This window comes from Cyanistes caeruleus, chromosome 7, assembly GCF_971803275.1.
Source record: "Cyanistes caeruleus chromosome 7, bCyaCae1.hap1.1, whole genome shotgun sequence".
Taxonomy (NCBI): Eukaryota; Metazoa; Chordata; class Aves; order Passeriformes; family Paridae; genus Cyanistes; species Cyanistes caeruleus.
In genome coordinates, this window is record NC_141707.1 from 5,993,767 (window position 1) to 6,010,702 (window position 16,936).

General features: G+C 42.1%; 1 protein-coding gene and 1 long non-coding RNA gene across 43 annotated transcripts in view; one reads left to right on the forward strand and one right to left on the reverse strand.

Annotated features, from left to right (window-relative positions):
* Positions 1 to 16,936, forward strand: part of LRRFIP1 (LRR binding FLII interacting protein 1) — a 100,363-nt gene that overhangs the window by 80,339 nt on the left and 3,088 nt on the right. For 24 of the 42 annotated variants that reach the window (XM_086896155.1, XM_086896159.1, XM_086896157.1 and 21 more), the window contains 6 exons: positions 1,088 to 1,258; positions 2,148 to 2,240; positions 2,711 to 2,803; positions 3,936 to 4,028; positions 4,491 to 4,632; positions 6,248 to 9,874. In XM_086896155.1, the coding sequence (XP_086752281.1) occupies positions 1,088 to 1,258; positions 2,148 to 2,240; positions 2,711 to 2,803; positions 3,936 to 4,028; positions 4,491 to 4,632; positions 6,248 to 8,478 (2,823 nt within the window). In that variant the 3' untranslated portion in view covers positions 8,479 to 9,874. Of the gene's footprint in view, positions 1 to 1,087; positions 1,259 to 2,147; positions 2,241 to 2,710; positions 2,804 to 3,935; positions 4,029 to 4,490; positions 4,633 to 6,247; positions 9,875 to 9,953; positions 11,033 to 14,018; positions 14,066 to 14,847; positions 14,966 to 15,389; positions 15,470 to 16,087; positions 16,193 to 16,936 lie in introns of those variants that run through there. The other 18 variants (XM_086896168.1, XM_086896172.1, XM_086896176.1 and 15 more) reach the window with 5 other exon arrangements.
* Positions 9,588 to 16,816, reverse strand: LOC147652155 (uncharacterized). Its single transcript, XR_015288841.1, has 3 exons — positions 13,933 to 16,816; positions 13,348 to 13,511; positions 9,588 to 12,385 (listed from the first exon to the last, which is right to left on the reverse strand). It is a non-coding gene; the product is annotated as an uncharacterized LOC147652155 (long non-coding RNA).

A 16,936-nucleotide genomic window follows, 5' to 3' on the forward strand; every position in this document is an offset into this window, starting at 1 on the left:
CTGGTGGCTTTCCTGTGCTTGGTATTTCTCATCTGGAGCTGGAAAGTGCCCCAAAACACAGTTAAGCATTTGGAACTGGAGAAATTCATGTCCTAAAAGACAAATTATCTCATTTGTTAATAGAAATGTCAATTAAACTGATTTAGACTTTGCCACTATCATCCTTTGTTCTATTAACAGCTGAAAAAGGAAGTATATGAAGTTGAAATAATTAAAATTACACAAGTTCCAAGAGAAATTGTTTGATCAGTAAACTAAAATGTTTACATGTGTGTCCTCCTTGTTTGCACATTTACACTGCTTTGTTTATATAACTCTTCGTTTATATAACTCTTTTATTTCTTTATTAAAATCAAGTAGTGCAAAGTTTGTCTGCAATAATGAGAAATTATGCTAATCTTTATTTTACCATCATTTGTTATTACAAATATCTCAGTATCTTATATTCAGGTCAAGCAGACAGAAGGGGTTTTCAAGATACTGGGAATTGTATTTTAGAGAGCAAATTTGTAAAGAAGGGATGTGATTTTGGAAACCTAATGGGAAATCACACACCAGGTCACAAAAGCTGCAGCTTTCTCTTTCAGGGTGAATTCTAATTCCTGAGTCAGTATTTAAGGGTTCCCACACTGCAAGGATCTCTGAAATTAGTGTGAAGTGGCTGTCAAACTGCCTCCAATTTCAGGTCCCAGATCATCCAAAGTGATCTTAAATCAAGGCCAGTTTACCTTTAAAAAAAAAAATCCCAACTTGTCATCTTCAGCAGCTGCTTTGAGCTGGCAATGTGCAGGGGCAGGGGGAGGAGGGAGAAGGAGGAAAACTGGGAAGGCAGAAGCTGAAGCAGCAGAGGACAGGAAGCATTTTATCCGTGCTGAGGTAAGGCTGCTTGTGTGGTAGCATGAGTGTGGCAGGGACAGGGGAGGTTTTCCTCACCTTGGGACAGCTGGGAAGCCTCCAGCACAGGATTTATGCTGCTTTCCACAGGCAAGCTCAGTGAGCTTGTGCTTTATTTTCTTACTGAAGGTCTTGGTTGGCAAAATGTCCTCCTTTATTTCTGACTCTGACTGGAGTTGCTTATTCTCTGCAGGACTCTCTAGCTGAAGTTGAGGAGAAATACAAGAAGGCTATGGTGTCAAATGCTCAGCTGGACAATGAGAAAACCAATTTCATGTACCAAGTGGACACCCTGAAGGATGCACTCTTAGAGTTGGAGGAGCAGCTGGCAGAATCCAGGAGGCAATATGAAGAGAAAAGTAAAGTATGTAAATAGCTCTGCCATGGGAAATAACAGGGAGAGATTTGGATGAGGGGTAGAGATCTTTGGGAGGAAGCAGCTAAATTATTATTGAAGATATTGAACAAATTGCTGGTTTAATTAGTATTAAATGAAATACCAATTTGTTGTGTACTTGTGATCATACAAATGAGAATTTTCCTTAAGCCACTTCTGAAGAAGGTGAGAAATGTTCTAGCTGGTAAAGGCTATATTGATATTATCCCATCTCCTTTCATATTTCATCTCTAAATTCATAGGCTTTGTCTGTAGGGACTTCTGGAGCAGTTTTACACACAAAGGTGTCTCCAGGCACCCTGTGGGAGAGTTGTGCAGTTCAGGCAGCTCCATGGTTAAATGCTGAATTTTTACATCAATTCAGCATCTGACAGTGATTTGGTGTTAAATAATAAAACTGAGGCTTACATTTTCAGAACTGCCTTGTTGTAGCTTGGGGCACTTGACTACACCCCACTCCAAAACACAGCTCATGAAAGAAACTGTGTGGTTTTTTCTTTTTATTTAAAAAGTCTAGCTAACTTTCAGTACATGGCCATGTGGGAAGAGTGGGTTAAATTCCCATCCATTCCTCCATGCAGTCTGAAGGACTGGAGTGTGAAAGCTCTTCAGCCTGCTGCTCAGCTTATGAAATGGGCTAAATGATGTCTGTCACTTCTATATTTGGTGCAATAATAGCATCTTGGAAAAAGGACAAACTCTATAAAAATGGCACTCTTGTGGGATTGTGATTAGAGGGATATTCAAGAACTACATTGCAGTAAGCATTTTCTTTGTGTTTGGGATTATTTTCCTCTTTTTGATGGGATGCTATTTTTGATTAATAATAATCTTGTGAATATTTTATTATTCACAGGAATTTGAGAGGGAGAAGCATGCTCACAGCATATTGCAGTTTCAGTTCATGGAAATCAAAGAGGCTTTGAAGCAGAGAGAAGAAATGCTTGCAGTAAGTAATTTATATTTTTTTTTTCCTTTAATGACTTCTTTGATTGGTACATAACCAAGTACCAGTAGAGTGGAGAATATGAGGCATGGAGATTTTTATTTCCTATTCAAGTTTCTCACCAGAAGAAATGTTAAAGGCCAAACAGGTTCAGAGCTGACTAATGCAAATAGTACTATCCTAAGTATTATCTTATTCTTCCTAAGTATTGCATTTTGGACAACTGTTTGTGGATGCAATGGAAAATAAAAGAACTGTGAAACTTATTTTAAGTCATGTTGTGGATAATAAGATTGTCTTCAGGAGCACAGGTCCAGTTGGGATGTCAGAAACTGTAGATTAACACATTATATTGTAGATACTCCTGTACTTCAGCACCTGACTTTTTTCATTCTTTGGCATCACTGCCATCTTGCCTTCCTTGTTAACCTCTTACCTGCCTTCTGTCTTCTTGTTTTGCTCCTGCCCCTCAGGAAATCCAACAGCTGCAACAGAAACAGCAGAGCTATGTCAGGGAAATTTCCGATCTTCAGGAGACAATAGAGTGGAAAGACAAAAAAATAGGGGTAGGACTTGTCAACTCCTGCAATGTGTTCAAAGTGACACTGTCATTCTCCACCTGATCCTGCTTTTGTAAAACCCCATGGATAAAACCCTCCATAGTGCCTTTGCTTGGTGTGGCTGTCCTATGATGTTCCCAGTGAAGTAGAAAATAGCAAGTGTTGTCTTTGGCCAGTACCTTAAAATCCAAGGAAAACCTGGCAGCTGGTCTGCTTTCAAGCCAAGGGTAATTGATTTGCTGTGCTGCACCATTTGCATTTGCCATATGGGGAAAGGAAGTGCTATTTATAATGCAATTCCATCAGCACTGAGTTTTCGCTTATTCAGATTTAGTCTGCAGACTGAGCAGAAACTGGAGTGGGATAAAGAGGTAATGGAGCTATTTATAGGCTATTGGGATGAAAGTCCCCCTTGCTTCTCATCCCTTCCCACCACCTCTTATCAAACCCACTCTGGTTTTCTTTTCCAGCTGAACAGTGAAAGGCTTCCTGAAGAGAGTAGGAGAAAGAAATCTGGCAGCTTGCCCATGTTTGTGATGTCCAATAATTTGTAGCAGCTTGAAACCAAAAATTGTCTGATTTTTTGTTAATTGTTCTATTTGTACTTCTATAGAAATACTGGGAGTGGGGAGTTCAGTAGCAAAATATGCATTTGCACATGGTGCATCCCAGACTAAGGATGACTTAATGGCAGCTTTCAAATTAATTAAAATGTAAAATAAAGAGACTCCTGAAATCCAGCAGGTCCATTTCCACGCCCTTCCATTAACATGTGGGAATGGCCTGATGTCTTCAGTGTGCATGCTAAAGCACAATGGGTATGGATTAGCTTGCCCAGCAGATAAGAATAAAAAGTGGACCCTCATTTGAAGGATCCCTTGGAAAGAATTGGGCTCTGAATGTCTTTGGCAAGAATTGTTGGTTATTGAAGAAGCTGTGCCTTTCTTGGATTTGAAGTCTCTCTCTGTATGCAAACTCAGTCCTTTAATCTGTAAACTCGACCTTTTTCATCTGTGCCCCTTCCATCCCCTGAATATCTTAAATCTGCTCTCTTGTCTACATTTGCTTTTCATGGCCTTTACTTGTCTCCCTTCCTTTCTTCACATCTCCTCGCCCTCTGTCTGTGTCGGGAACTCAGGCACTAGAGAGGCAGAAAGATTTCTTTGATTCCATAAGGAGTGAGCGGGATGACCTTAGAGACGAAGTGGTTGTGCTGAAGGAGCAACTGAAGGTATGCAAGAGGAATAAAAGAAATTTGTATTCATCTGCTGACCCTTTTCCCCTGTACATTTGGGCAGAAAAATTAAGTCTAGCTCAGTAGCAGTAACTCAATTTTCATGTTGCCTATAAATTGCCATTTCAGGGATTTTCTAGATAAAGTCCTTTCCCCTACTATTGATTGAGAGTTCTTAGTGTAGACTGGAGTATAAGGAAGTTGTTTTTGTAGGAGACACTTTTCTGAAGAACATCTTATGCAGCAGATTTATGTTAAAAAAACAGAGCTGGACTCACATGCTTTCTGTCAGAATGGCTGAACTGAGAACTGCAGTATCTGTTCTCCTTCCTGACTCCCAGCCATGTTTAATGGAATGATTGAAGCAATTGTTTATTCAGAGTATCTTGGACAAGAGCACTTGACAATCCTTCCCTTTCCAATCAGCAGGCTCTAAAGCATTGCTTTTGCTTCCCACAGAAACATGGAATAATCCCAGACTCTGATGTAGCCACCAATGGGGAGACATCAGACATTCTGGATAACGAAGGACACTTGGATTCTCCCCGAACTGTTGCAGGCACCACTCAGGCATTAAAGACAGGAGGGGAGGCGATGCTAGGTAAGTGCTGTGTGTCTTCTCAGCCCTTCCTGCCTGTCTGTCCTTCATTCATCCACCTTTGCTTGGATGGGGCAGTTGTTAGTGGGACAATTAACACCACACAGCATGCTCCTTCTCCAGTCACCCCCTGTGCATTTCCCTGCTTCATGTTGATTATCACTCCCAGTGTGTCCTGCAGTCTCTTCTCCCGGCAGACTTCACTTCCCCTGCAAGATGACAAAGGATGGGAATACAAATAGGACATTACAGATGAGTTAGCAGTCACTCACATCTCCATTTAAACCCTGGCTGGGAAAATTGTCCCAGGATAATCCTACTGCTGCTCAGTATTTTTCAGCACATACCTTAAATAATCAGGAAAAAAAGGTGTTTGAGTTTTCTCTAAAGAGCTTGTATGTTGGTTCACTGATATCTGTGAGAACTGTGTCTGCTTGAACAAGTGCTGGGCTCTGCCAAAGCGCACCAAAGGATAAATTCTTTGTTCCTGTGCTATCGAACACTTAAAATTAACACTTCTGTGTTTTTACTTGTTACATTGACACTTAAATTCAGAGGATATAATTGACGTGGACAGCGTTAGGAAGGAGAAATCTGGTTGGCAAAATCTCTTTATGTTTTTATGTGGTGAATGGTCATTGGAGAGCTATTGTGCTAGTGTAAGGAAAGAAAGTAATCTTTTTGGTTTGTTGGATTTTTTTTGTTCTAAATGAACATACTTATAAATAGCTGCAGGCAGCCAATTGTTGCAAGTGCAGGTTCTCTTGCTTTGAGCTTTTGGCTGCTTTTTCCTCACTCAGTTTCTGTGTGGAAACAATGTGGAACACCAAAAAATAAGGTAAGGGTGTATTTTTAAATGTAACATGTTTTCTACATCTCCTAATCCTATTTTTTTTCCAGTATAGGTACAGCATAGACCCAAAAGCTAACAACAAACACTATTTTTTAATATCTGTTGCTTTCAAATATAAATTGAAGGAAAACTGTTACAACAAAAATAACCTTCAAAAAAAAAAATACAGAAGTCCTCACCTCTTCAGGTGGCTGAAATAAGGGGCACAGGTTACCTGAGCTTTGATGTGTGCTGGGAGGTCTGAAGAGCCAAACCATTAGCTTGCCAATCAGATTTTACATTCAGTGTCTGTCCTGTGCACTGATGATGCCTGTCTGAGATTCTAAAAGCAAAATATTACTGAATAATCCTTCATAATTCCATTTTAATGGCATCAGACTCCTGCGTGGATAGAGGGTGTCAGGGTTAAAGCTGTAGAGAAAATTGCTGAGGAAAAACAGTCCTGCAAGTATTGCTGTTAAATTGCTCTGCTGCAACCAGTTGTTCTCCTCTACGAAAGCTGTCATTCCCACAGCCAAGAGCATAAACCTCCTCCTTTACAAAAACACGAGCCAGCACCAGAGACTTCTTGCTTTGAGAGGGTGGTGGTGAGTTTCACTGATCAAACCCCCTGGATCCTTACTAATTCAATCGCTGCTTTGCCTCACAAAAATTGGCAAAAGCTGATCTTTTATTAACCTGTTCTTCTCATTCTGTCTTTCGGGTTTTAAGTGGGGAGGTGAGAGCTGTGGTGTGGCCCCCTCAACTTTCTCAATGGTCTTTTAGGCAAAGCCAATGAAGTGGAGATGAAAAATGAGATTTTGGAGGATGTGGGGAAAAGAGAAATCTTGCAGAATACTGAGCATGAGGAACACAAAGAGGAGTCTGAGGAGGAGGAAGTACAGACATTGCATGCTGCTGAAAATGCAAAGGCAGAACAAATGGTTGAAGAACGTGATGCCCTGCCAGCAGTGATGTTACCAGAGAGTAGGTTTGCAGAGCAAGCCCAAAGCCTTACAGAACCTGTGTCAGGGGGCACTTCTTCAAACACTGACAGTGACACAGATGGCTTGAGAAAGGTCACAGAGTCCAAGGGCACAGCAGTCCAGCAGCCAGAGAGTACAGAGGCTGAACACCATGACTTGAGTGCAAGGACAAATGAGAACTTGGAGCTGGGCTCTCTGCAAGGCCACCAGATTTTTGAGACTCCTCAGGAAATGTTTTGTGACTCAGGTACAGAGCAGGAACTGGGAGAAGCTGTACCCAACCAAGGAGAGCAAGAGGATCTTAAAACCAGCCATGCCTTGAGTGATAATGAAATGGATGAAGGATCTGACAGTACAAGTGAGAGCAGTGAGCTGGTTTCTAACCAGGCAGGGCTACCTGAGGGAGTAGTGGCAGGCTTGCTTAGGGAAGAGGGAAATGTGGAGAGTTCCACTCCAGAGGAACCCCAGGACTCAGAAGAAAGTGCTGAAAACAAGGTTGCAAATGTTTTGGAGGAAAAGTTTGTTGACTGCACTGATGGAAGCAGTGATAAAACACCAGGTGACAGGGCTGAAGAAGAAGATGAGCTTGGGAACGTGGTTCAGGGTCAGCCAAGGGAAGCTGAGTCTGTGGGTTTGGAGGGGGCAGAGCCAAGTGAAAGGGATGTCCCAGCAGAGCCACTTGAAAAGGAAGGTGGAGAACATCAGGCATTCATCCAACCAGCTTCTTCAGAGGACAGTCCTTCAGCATCCCCAGAGGAACCAAGTACACAAGGAAAAACTGAAGATGGAAGTGCTACAGCTGAGAAGAATGGACAGAAGGGAGGATTGATGGAAGAGCTGGAGAAGTGTTCTGCTGAAACAGCCGAGCAAGGTGTGGCACCTGTGGAGGCAGGAGGCTCCGAGGGAAAGGGAAGTGAGCTGCAGCAGGCACAGCCAGGAACAGAGGTTGTGAGAGAGGTGACCACTCAGGAAACCCATTTAGACCTGAGTCTTCCAGAAGATGAAATTAAGGAGTCAGAACTTGAAGGGGATGAGGCTGGGGAAGGACAGGAAAGTAGGACAGAATGGGTGGAAGATTTGAATCCAAAGGTAGAGGTTCAAACAAGTCAGTGTAGTGAAGAAACAACAGGTGATAGAGAAGGAGAGAAAAATGTTCCTTTAGAGAGTGAAGTGCAGAAGGTGATTAAACAAGTAGAAGGTGAATCTAAAGAGGAGTCAGGTGTAGGCATAGCTGAAACAGCTGAAAACAAAGCCAGTAAAGAAACACTGAAAGAAAATCAGCAAGAGGTAGAGCTTGCAGACCACCCTGGTGGGGAATCTGCTTCTGAGGAAGGTGCAAATAATGCCCTGGCACAGAATCCTGTGCAGGATGAAAACATTAGTGAAGAAGTTAAATTGGAGGAAGGTGTAAATAACTCCCTGGCACAGAAACCTGTGCAGGATGAAAACATTAGAGAACAAGTTAAATTGGAGGAAGGTGTAAATAATTCCCTGGCACAGAAACCTGTGCAGGATGAAAACATTAGTGAACAAGTGAAATGGGAGGACCAAACAGAGGAAAGCCTGGAAGATGATGGTGATGCATTTGATTTTGATGAAGAGTCAAATCAAATACTGGAATCTGATGAAAAACGTGATGGAGAGAAAGATGATCCACCGGGAGAAGAGGGTGATGGAGCAAATGGTGCTGTTGGAAAAACTGCCCACACAGACAAAGCTGAAGAGGGAACAGACAAAATGGAAACCAAAGATGCCTTGACCAAAGGTGAAGTCCTGCAGCATAAAAAAGAAGAGCCTGAGGAAACAGGGTGCTTGCAAGGGGAAGCGTTGGGGAAAACTGATGAGGAGGCTGATGTGGAGGAAGATAAAATCAAATTATCAGATTCTATTAAAGTGGGAAAATTACTGGATCAAGATGTTTCAGAACAGGATTTGGAAAGTGCTTTCATTAAGAGGGCTGAAAGCAGGGAGGATTTGCAGGCTGGTAAAAGGAGTAAGGGTAGATCCAGAGATGACTGTACAATCTCCTGAGTTCAGAATCTCAAACCTACACGAGTTCCATGCCCTGTGACCAATCCCAGGACACAAACATGCACTTTGCACAAGACATCAGACCTTGGAATACTCTTAGAGCTTAGTAGGTAACTCAGCATAAAGCATGGATGTGGTAATGATGCAAGTATTAAGTTATTCGCTGTCGTACCCAGCCACTCAGCCAAGAAATGAGTGAGTTTGGTTTTGCTGTGTCTCAGGTTGAAAGCTTATCACCCAATAAGGAAGCTTCACAACTTGACTATTCAAACTATTATGCAATTAAAGTACCTCTAGTGTGGATAGCTGCTCCTGGGGAATTTCTGCAGGATTTTTTTTTATTTTATTCTAGCCTAGTTGATCAATATCTTGAATGTACGTTGGGCCTTTGTGAACTTATGCACATTATGCTTACTTGTACTTCAGTCTACAGCAAGTACATTAACTCTTCATGAAGGAACTCAGCAGATCAGCCACACTGGTGGTGAAACTTCTTTCAGAATGATTAAAGCCTCTGAACCAATCTCTTTTTTAAGATGAAGAAAAAATATCTTTTCATTCCACCTTGCGTGTATTTCTTACACGGTCATATTCTAAAATATAATTAGATCACTGTGAATCTGCTTAGTCTGAGCACTTTGGAAGAGCAGTACACAGTTTGGAGAAAGTGCAACATACAGGTCTTAGTTTTCTGAAAGGAATAAATATATACATGTTTACTTATCTAGGCACTTTGCACCACAATAGGCCTTTTACACCATGTCTCACATGGGGTTTTTATTTTTTCCAGAGAAAGCGTCAATACACACTGTAATGTGTGCTTAGGTTTGCTATCAAGTACTGTCTAGATATGAGTATATAAAATATATATTTTTCAAAAAAGATTTTTGTTTAAAATTATATTTGCTTACTGCATTAAGTTTTTGGTTTTTTTTGCAAATTCTGATTCTGAAAGAATGTTTTTATCTCTGAAACACATCTTCTCTCTTCCCTTCTGGAGAGAAGATAACTTTGCATGTCTTAACTCTTGGTGGATATCAAACCAAAGACAACTGTTGTTTTGTGTACTAGCCCCCCTGTGCCTTTTGGAAGAGCTGGATTGCTTTGAATTGCTGGCATAAATTAGGCTCTTGGACTCCCTTGCTGTATTTCCCCTTGCATCTCTGCTAGTGCTTGGGAGGAAGAGCATGTTTTGCATATATGAATATTCATTGAAAGTGTTAAGCAATGAATGTCCCAGGGGAATGCAGATGGATGGAAGGTGTGGGCTATGGAAGGCTGTATTTGTGTTGATGTTACAAAGTTGTCAGAGCACGGACAGACTGCAAAATTTAAAGATGTATATCAAAATGTACTGCTGTATATAATTTAAATAAACATATTTTATACTTGAAAATACCTGTCCAGACCACTGTTTCTAAACCTGCACAAGGAGTTATTTAAACCTGTGTCATTTCAACACCATTTTTCTGCAGCTTTTGTTCAATTTATTGCCTTGTGCTACGTAGCTACAAGAGCCATCTCCCTAGGACTGGGCAGCCTCGGGGTTTGAGCACCTTGAATATGTGATGGCACCTTAACTGTAGAGCTCTAACAGGTCTGTAACCTTGTAACTCCTTTCATGTGGCTTCTCTCCAACTTACAGCAGATCCACCATGGTTTCTGTAAGTATTGGCAGTTGTTCCTAAGGGTTTACACTAGATGCTAATCCAAAAAGTCATAGATCTTATAAGCATTTCTTATTAGCATATAGCAGTGTTTATTTAAAGATTTGGCTCTGCTGTACTCTCAACAGTAATATGTGGCTTTAATGTTGGAAGTGGGGTTTAACTGTTAAATAGACTTAAACAGATCATTAAATTCTCTTGCTAGGCTTCACCTCTACTATGGATGGATCTATCAGAGTTAAATTAGGCAACATGTCTAATTTATATCCTGTATTTCTTATGAAAATATATAAATCTATATCGTGTATTTCTTAGGAGTTCATTTCTGATTTTAAATAGTTTTTTTTCCACTTCAGAAAACACAGCATCTTTAGGAGCATTCCTTTTCAAAGCCAAGTCACAGGAGCAGAAACACCTCCAATCTTACCTGTCCCTGTAGCAGCTTTGATTCCACTCCCAGTGTAACTGGGAGCAAGAACATGGGGAGACACTGCAGAGTAGCTGGTGTGCCAGAAGTCCATCCTGGAATGTTGCAAATCAGTATGTGACCCAAGGATGAAACTTTTGTCTTCCAGAATAACCCCAAATGCTTGCTGGGTTTTCTGGTCATCACCTAGTGGCACATAAATGCTGCAGCCCAGGTTTGTGCATATCAGAGCTAGTCTGAAATGCTTTCAAAAGCAGTATCTCAGGAGACTCACTTGATAAAAAAGGTGAATAAATAGTGAAAAGGTCTTGTTCAATACCTTCTTTACTATAGAGAAGAACAGTCCTGTCCCCCTCAACATCAGTACTGCAAGCTGGTGTCTTCCAAATCCTGTGCTGTCCCTGGCAGTGTCCCTCTTCTGGGAAGGACAGGAAAGCTTTTTCTCATCATCCAAAATAAATGGAGCGATCTGGGGAAGGAGTATTGCCCAACCTGCTCTGACAGCTGGATTCTTGCAGGCTGCTCTGAATAGCTGCTTGGGGCTGGGATTTCATGGGATGTTTTTTCCATTTCCATCCTCCAAGAGCAGTTTAGCCCTTCCATTTACATCAGGGTTAGTTACATCCTGGGCCACATCATGTAAATGATGCAGGTAAAACCAGCTGCTTCCCATCCCATGCTCCTCTCCAAGTGGAAAGAGACATGGAGGATCTGTGGCTGATTTGGGAATTTTTGGTGCCACCAGAGCAGGCCTGAGTAAGCAATGCCTCAAGTCACCTGCAATGCAATGAGATCAGTCACTGGACTTAGAAACTGTGGCAGAACTGGTCAGCACCACGCTCACCCCTCTGTGTCCTGCTCCCTCACAGGCCCCATCTCCTCCTCAGTCCTCTGTTAAACTCTGTGCTGTGAAGGCCATGAACTGGTGCAGTGAGTACCCTGGGAATCACCTTTCCAGAGTTAACTGAGGTGAATGTCATACTCTAATTATTCACTGTAGTATCTTTTTATATGGAATAAGGATAATGACTGTTACAGATGAGAATTTTAATTAGCTGCTTCCTGTCCTGATTCAATAGACTGTTCTTTTCCTGCTCACCTCTTCTCAAGGTCCTCAGATTTGTTGGAAAAATATCTCCCAAATGCAAAATTAAAGTGACTGCAGAGTAAGTTTTCTGTGTAAGTGTGGGGGTTTAGGATAAGTGAAACCCAAGAGACCCTCATCTCTACAGGCAGAAAACTTTTCTATGTGAATGGAAGTTTTAGCAAACTGATTTTTTCCCTGATCTGGCAAACCCTGCTGTCTGCATGTCCTAGTGGGGTGCAGAGATGTCTGTAATGAGGGCAGAGAGAATTTGAGGGTGAGATCAAACTTGAAGGTTCACCCCAAAATGCATCCTTTTGGCAGGAAAAGGGCTTTGGGGAAGGCAGTGTGCTTCCTCACTGGAAGCTGGAAGAGGTGTCCCTTCTTCAGCCAGGTAGATTTCGCCCCACAGCAGTGGTTGTTTTCATGGAAGTCACAACTAACTGACTTTCAGGATCAAAGAGCATTACTCAGCCCCTTTGGAGTCAGGAAGTTTGGGCTAATTTTGCAGTGGCTTTAAGGTTTCCTGCTGCACCAGTCCTCATTCTCTTTCCAATCCTTGGAACTGCATTTCTCAATCTTTGCTGGCCTGTAAATCACAACACAATCTTTTGAGTCCAAATATCTCCAACCTGTTTGCTGTTCTTGCTTTCTTCATTGACCTTTGTTTTTCTTCCTTATCTTTCATCTTTGCAGAATTTCTGCTTTTTCTTTCCTTCCCATATAGATCTGTGAAATTGTATTATAATATAAATAAATTGTTTTATTATTTTGAAGGGGTTTCTACTAGAAAATTTTGCTTGTGGGTGGTATTTGCAAAAGAAAAAGTGGGTTTGGATTTTTTTTTTTGTTTTTCATATCAGTGCTCAGGTGCAGAAATGCTGGGGTGTGTTACAAATGGATGGGGAAAAAAAAAAAAGAAGGTTCAAAATTAGTCCATAGATCTGCTGAACTGGGATGTCACGCTAAGATCTGTGTTTGGGTATTGCATCAGGTAAAGGTAAAGGTTTTATTCCATGCTCTGGAATGGGTGGTGTGTATTCCCAGGAGAGGAATGACATACCACATTAATGGACTCTACATGTCTGCTGTGCAGAATGACTTCCACTGGGAAACCAGTTTCCACCATGATTTGATTGAATAAAGACTCTTGATTCCCTTTAAGTGCATGTGCTAACAAGAAAAAAGGGAGAACTACAAGACTTTGGCCTGTTCAGAAGTTGTCAACAAAGAAGAAATGGTATTTTTAAAGCTCTTCAAAAATATTTAAGTCTGTCTATGAATAGAATTTAGCTGGTAAAAGTCCACCAGGCTCTTATGTGTAATTTATCTTGCTTTCTTAAAGTTTACAAAAAGATCTTTTTCTTGAGTGACCTTTGGATTCTAACCATTTAATCAGCAGGCCAGACCTCAGCTGTGGAGTTGTGCTCTGAACAGCCTGGGCTCTGCACTGCTGGCAAGGGAGGCCAGCTGAACAAACCTGCAGTGAGACCCAGCTGAGGTCAACAGATCCTCTCCTAATGAGTGTATTTGAATGTGATGTTGCAGTGTACTTCTGCCTGAGGTGTACCTGAACAAACTGAGCTTGTTAATTAATGAGGTCATTTGGGTGGTAAGAAAATGTACTTTCACATTTTTCAGCCCTTAATGGGGAAGGGAAAAAAAAAAAATGAAGTTATTGGGATGCTTACTTTGGAGTTCTTTTTTCCAGCTGTCTGATTCTGTAGAGTGCACTTTATTAAGGACGGCTGCACGTACCCATGTGCTGATCTGTAGCACTTCCAAGCCCAAATGTAGCACAACAGTCGGTGCAGATTGTCCATTGACTCTTGATGTCTGACCTGGAGAATTGACTCTGAAGAGAAAACAGAGTTTTACCAGACTGCTGCGTTCAAAACACAAATAATTTGACGGGCAAATGTTTTTCTGGTCATAATATTGGTGCTAAAATGTCACTGCCATGTAAAAGAAGGGAAGAGTTAAAGTGCAGAGGATGTGCTTAGCTGTGATTATAGGTGTTTACAGTATTGTCATTGTGTTAAACTGTCAAGATTTGTGAGATTTTGTGTTGCAGTTGTGCTTGACCCTAGAGTTCTTGCATGCTAACCTAACGTAGAAGATTAGCCTCTTTGCATGCAGCTGGCTGCTGCTACTGCCGGGACAAGCATGTTCTGTGAGAATGCCATAACTGCCCTGGCTGCAGCCCCTTCCCAGCCCCAGCTGGGCCTCCTGTCCTGTGGTACGTGCCCTAACTCCCCCCATCAGTAGTCACTAACCTGGAGGGGTCAGTCTCGTGTCTCAGATGCGCTCCCCGATGCGCCGCGCGAGCAGCCAGCACTGAACTCTGCCCTTTCTCTTCCAGACAGGCTGAAAAAGCTCATTGATGAACGGGAGTCCTTGCTAGACCAGGTAAGCACAGGGCAAGTGAAGATCAGTAAAGGACTAAGACAATGAAAATAGCCCAAACACAAGGTGTGGAGCAGCACTGCTGAGGTCTGGCTGCTCTTGCTGAGGGCTTGCTGCCTTGCTGGCCACTCTGTTCTTCCTGCAAAACCTTCCTCCTGTGTGTTAACTCAGGGTACACGGACAATACGTGTACCTCTTACTTCTGAATAATAATCCTGCAGGCTGGCCAAGCCCAAGGGAAAAACAGGCATGGCTCACAAATCATAGAAGCAAATTTTCTATCCAAGACTAAGCCCTCCCCTTTGCTGGGTCTGTGGGTCAAGGGGCCGTTTGGAAAGGTTTGTTGGAGTAATTGCAGATGGGTGAAGAACAATTAAAGGAATTCTTGCTGGTACCATGGTATTCCATAGGGGCTATAAAATTCAAAAAAACTTCAGCTGATCTGTTGTCCTGCAGGACACTTTGGCCTTGAGACTCACACGCAACCAAACACAGCTTTGGGAGTTTTTAAGAATGTTTTACATTAACGTGCCTGCAGGAGATTTATGGCTTTTCTAAGAAACCAGTCATCTTGCACTCATTGTTTTGGCCCTGAACTTGTACATAAGCACTGACGTGCAAGATATCATGAGTCAGCTGCCAAAAGAATTTCTAGGATGTCATTTTGCAACAAGAGGTTTTTTGGAATTTAGGTTTAAAAAATAAGTTGTTTTTTTTATAATACTCAAGTGAATTCGAGCCACAATTCCCCTTGGTGATTTTAATATCTATTTTCTGTCCTTCAGATTAAAAAATTAAAGGGACAACTGGAAGAAAAGCAAAGGAATAGCAAGATGGAAAATACACAGTCTGAAGATGAAGTTCTGGAAAATGGGACAGATATGCACATGATTGACCTCCAAAGTGAGCTGTATTTTGATTTTAGGAGAATTTTGTGCCCTGCATGTGAGTGAGAAAATGTATCAGTTCAATAATAAGCACATGGCTCTGAGTAAGAATGAGCCTACAGTTCCAGGGGAGCTTTGGCCCAGGAGCAGCCATGCACCTCTACAGAGGTGAGGGAATTAGGAGCCTTTGTTTAAGACTGCAGTTGGAAATCTCTGTTGTTGCTCCTCAGCAGAGCTGGGGTGAGATCAAACCAATTCTGCCTTCAGAGTGGTTGGGAATCAGACAGGACTGGGAATGGTGCCTCTGCTGGGCATTTATTGACAGAACCACTCTCCTACTGCCCCATGTAGATCCCTGATGCATGGAAATTTTATGACAGACTTGTTAGAAACTGTTCACACTTGTTCTGACATCTCTGATAAATCTGCGATTCTTTTAGGAGATGCCAACAGACAGATCAGTGATCTCAAATTTAAACTAGCAAAGTCTGAGCAAGAGATAACAGCATTGGAGCAGAATGTAAGTTCTTGGCTTGTTCTGTTTGTTCAGGCATGGTGAGAATACAAAGAGAAAGTGTGTTTTGATAAGTGAAATCATGTTTACTGTGATTTTTCCCTTAAAATAAGAAATTTATTTTAAGTGTTGGAGCTATGACATTTATGTATGGGGAAGAAGGAATATATTATTCCTCTGTACTGAAGAAAGAATGGTCAAAGACAAAAGTACCTGATGAATTCTGCTGAAAACTTCCATTTGCCTAGCTGTCAACAGGTTTTAAATGGTTCCCAGCATGTGATGTGGCAGAGACAGATTTTGTACACAGCTGTTCCATTTTGATTGTTTGCTCTTATCCAGGGTACATCAGCATGTCAGGATGCATCTCAGTTCTTGCTAAGAGAAATTTACTCAATGGACTGTATTTTTTGTTGCTGAAAGCATATTTAATATGGTTGTGTATAAAAGTTACTTTTGCCAGGTTTCCTTGGTGTTGTTTTTTTTCCCCTGAAAACATGCCTTTATTTTATCCAAGAGGAGCTAGCATCTCTCTGGTTATTCCTGGGGTACTAGTGGAAGAGTAAAGCTTCAGAGCAACTTCTTGGTACAGCTTCTAATTCCCAACCTTTGCCTTCACCTCAGGTAATACGACTGGAAGGCCAGGTAGCCCGATACAAAACTGCTGCTGAAAACGCCGAGCGAGTGGAAGATGAACTGAAGGCAGAGAAACGCAAACTGCAGAGAGAGGTAACTCCACCTGCAAGCTGTGCCAGGTCAGCCTGCTCCATGTGGGGGAAACCTGCCTCCCTGGGGAGTCTCAGGGGAGGAACCACCCTTCTTGGCACAGCAAGGGATAAGCATTTAATTTCTATATTGCTTTAACTACTCCTTCTAAATGCACAGCCAGATTTTCAGCACTCAAACTGGAGTACCGGTCACGGCTGGGAGCTCCCACTGCCTTTTCAGCATTCCTTCCTAAACTGACTTGCTAAAGGGATGTGAGTTGTTCTTTGTGAGCCTGTTTTCCTTGCTCTGCCAATCTGTTCAGGCCTGTTTGGGGTAGTGTGGCTGTCCACAGGCTCTGACCTTGCCTCTGTCTGTTTAGAGCCTGAACAGCTTTATCAGCTTCTCTCTCACTTCCTCCTAAGGTGCTTCTTTGATTTTTTATTTATTTTTTTTTGTCAGTATGGCTCCTTGCTTGTTCTAAATACTCCTTCTTCTTTGCTGCCTGTAAATACTGTTCTGTGCAGTCCACCTCTCTCCCCCTATCCTGATCCTGTGGTGGGTTTTACAGGAAACTGAGGCTCTGAGTCACAGCTGTGGATAGAGTTCTAGGAACCAGGAACATAAAAGCTGAGCAGTGAGACAGGTGTACGTGACCCAGAGCCTCGTGCCTCTGGATTGAGGGAAATTCTGTGATTCTCTGGGAATCTCCTGTTCCACAGGAGTAACCTTCTCTCAGTGCCGACTGCCTCAAGACACATGGTTCTA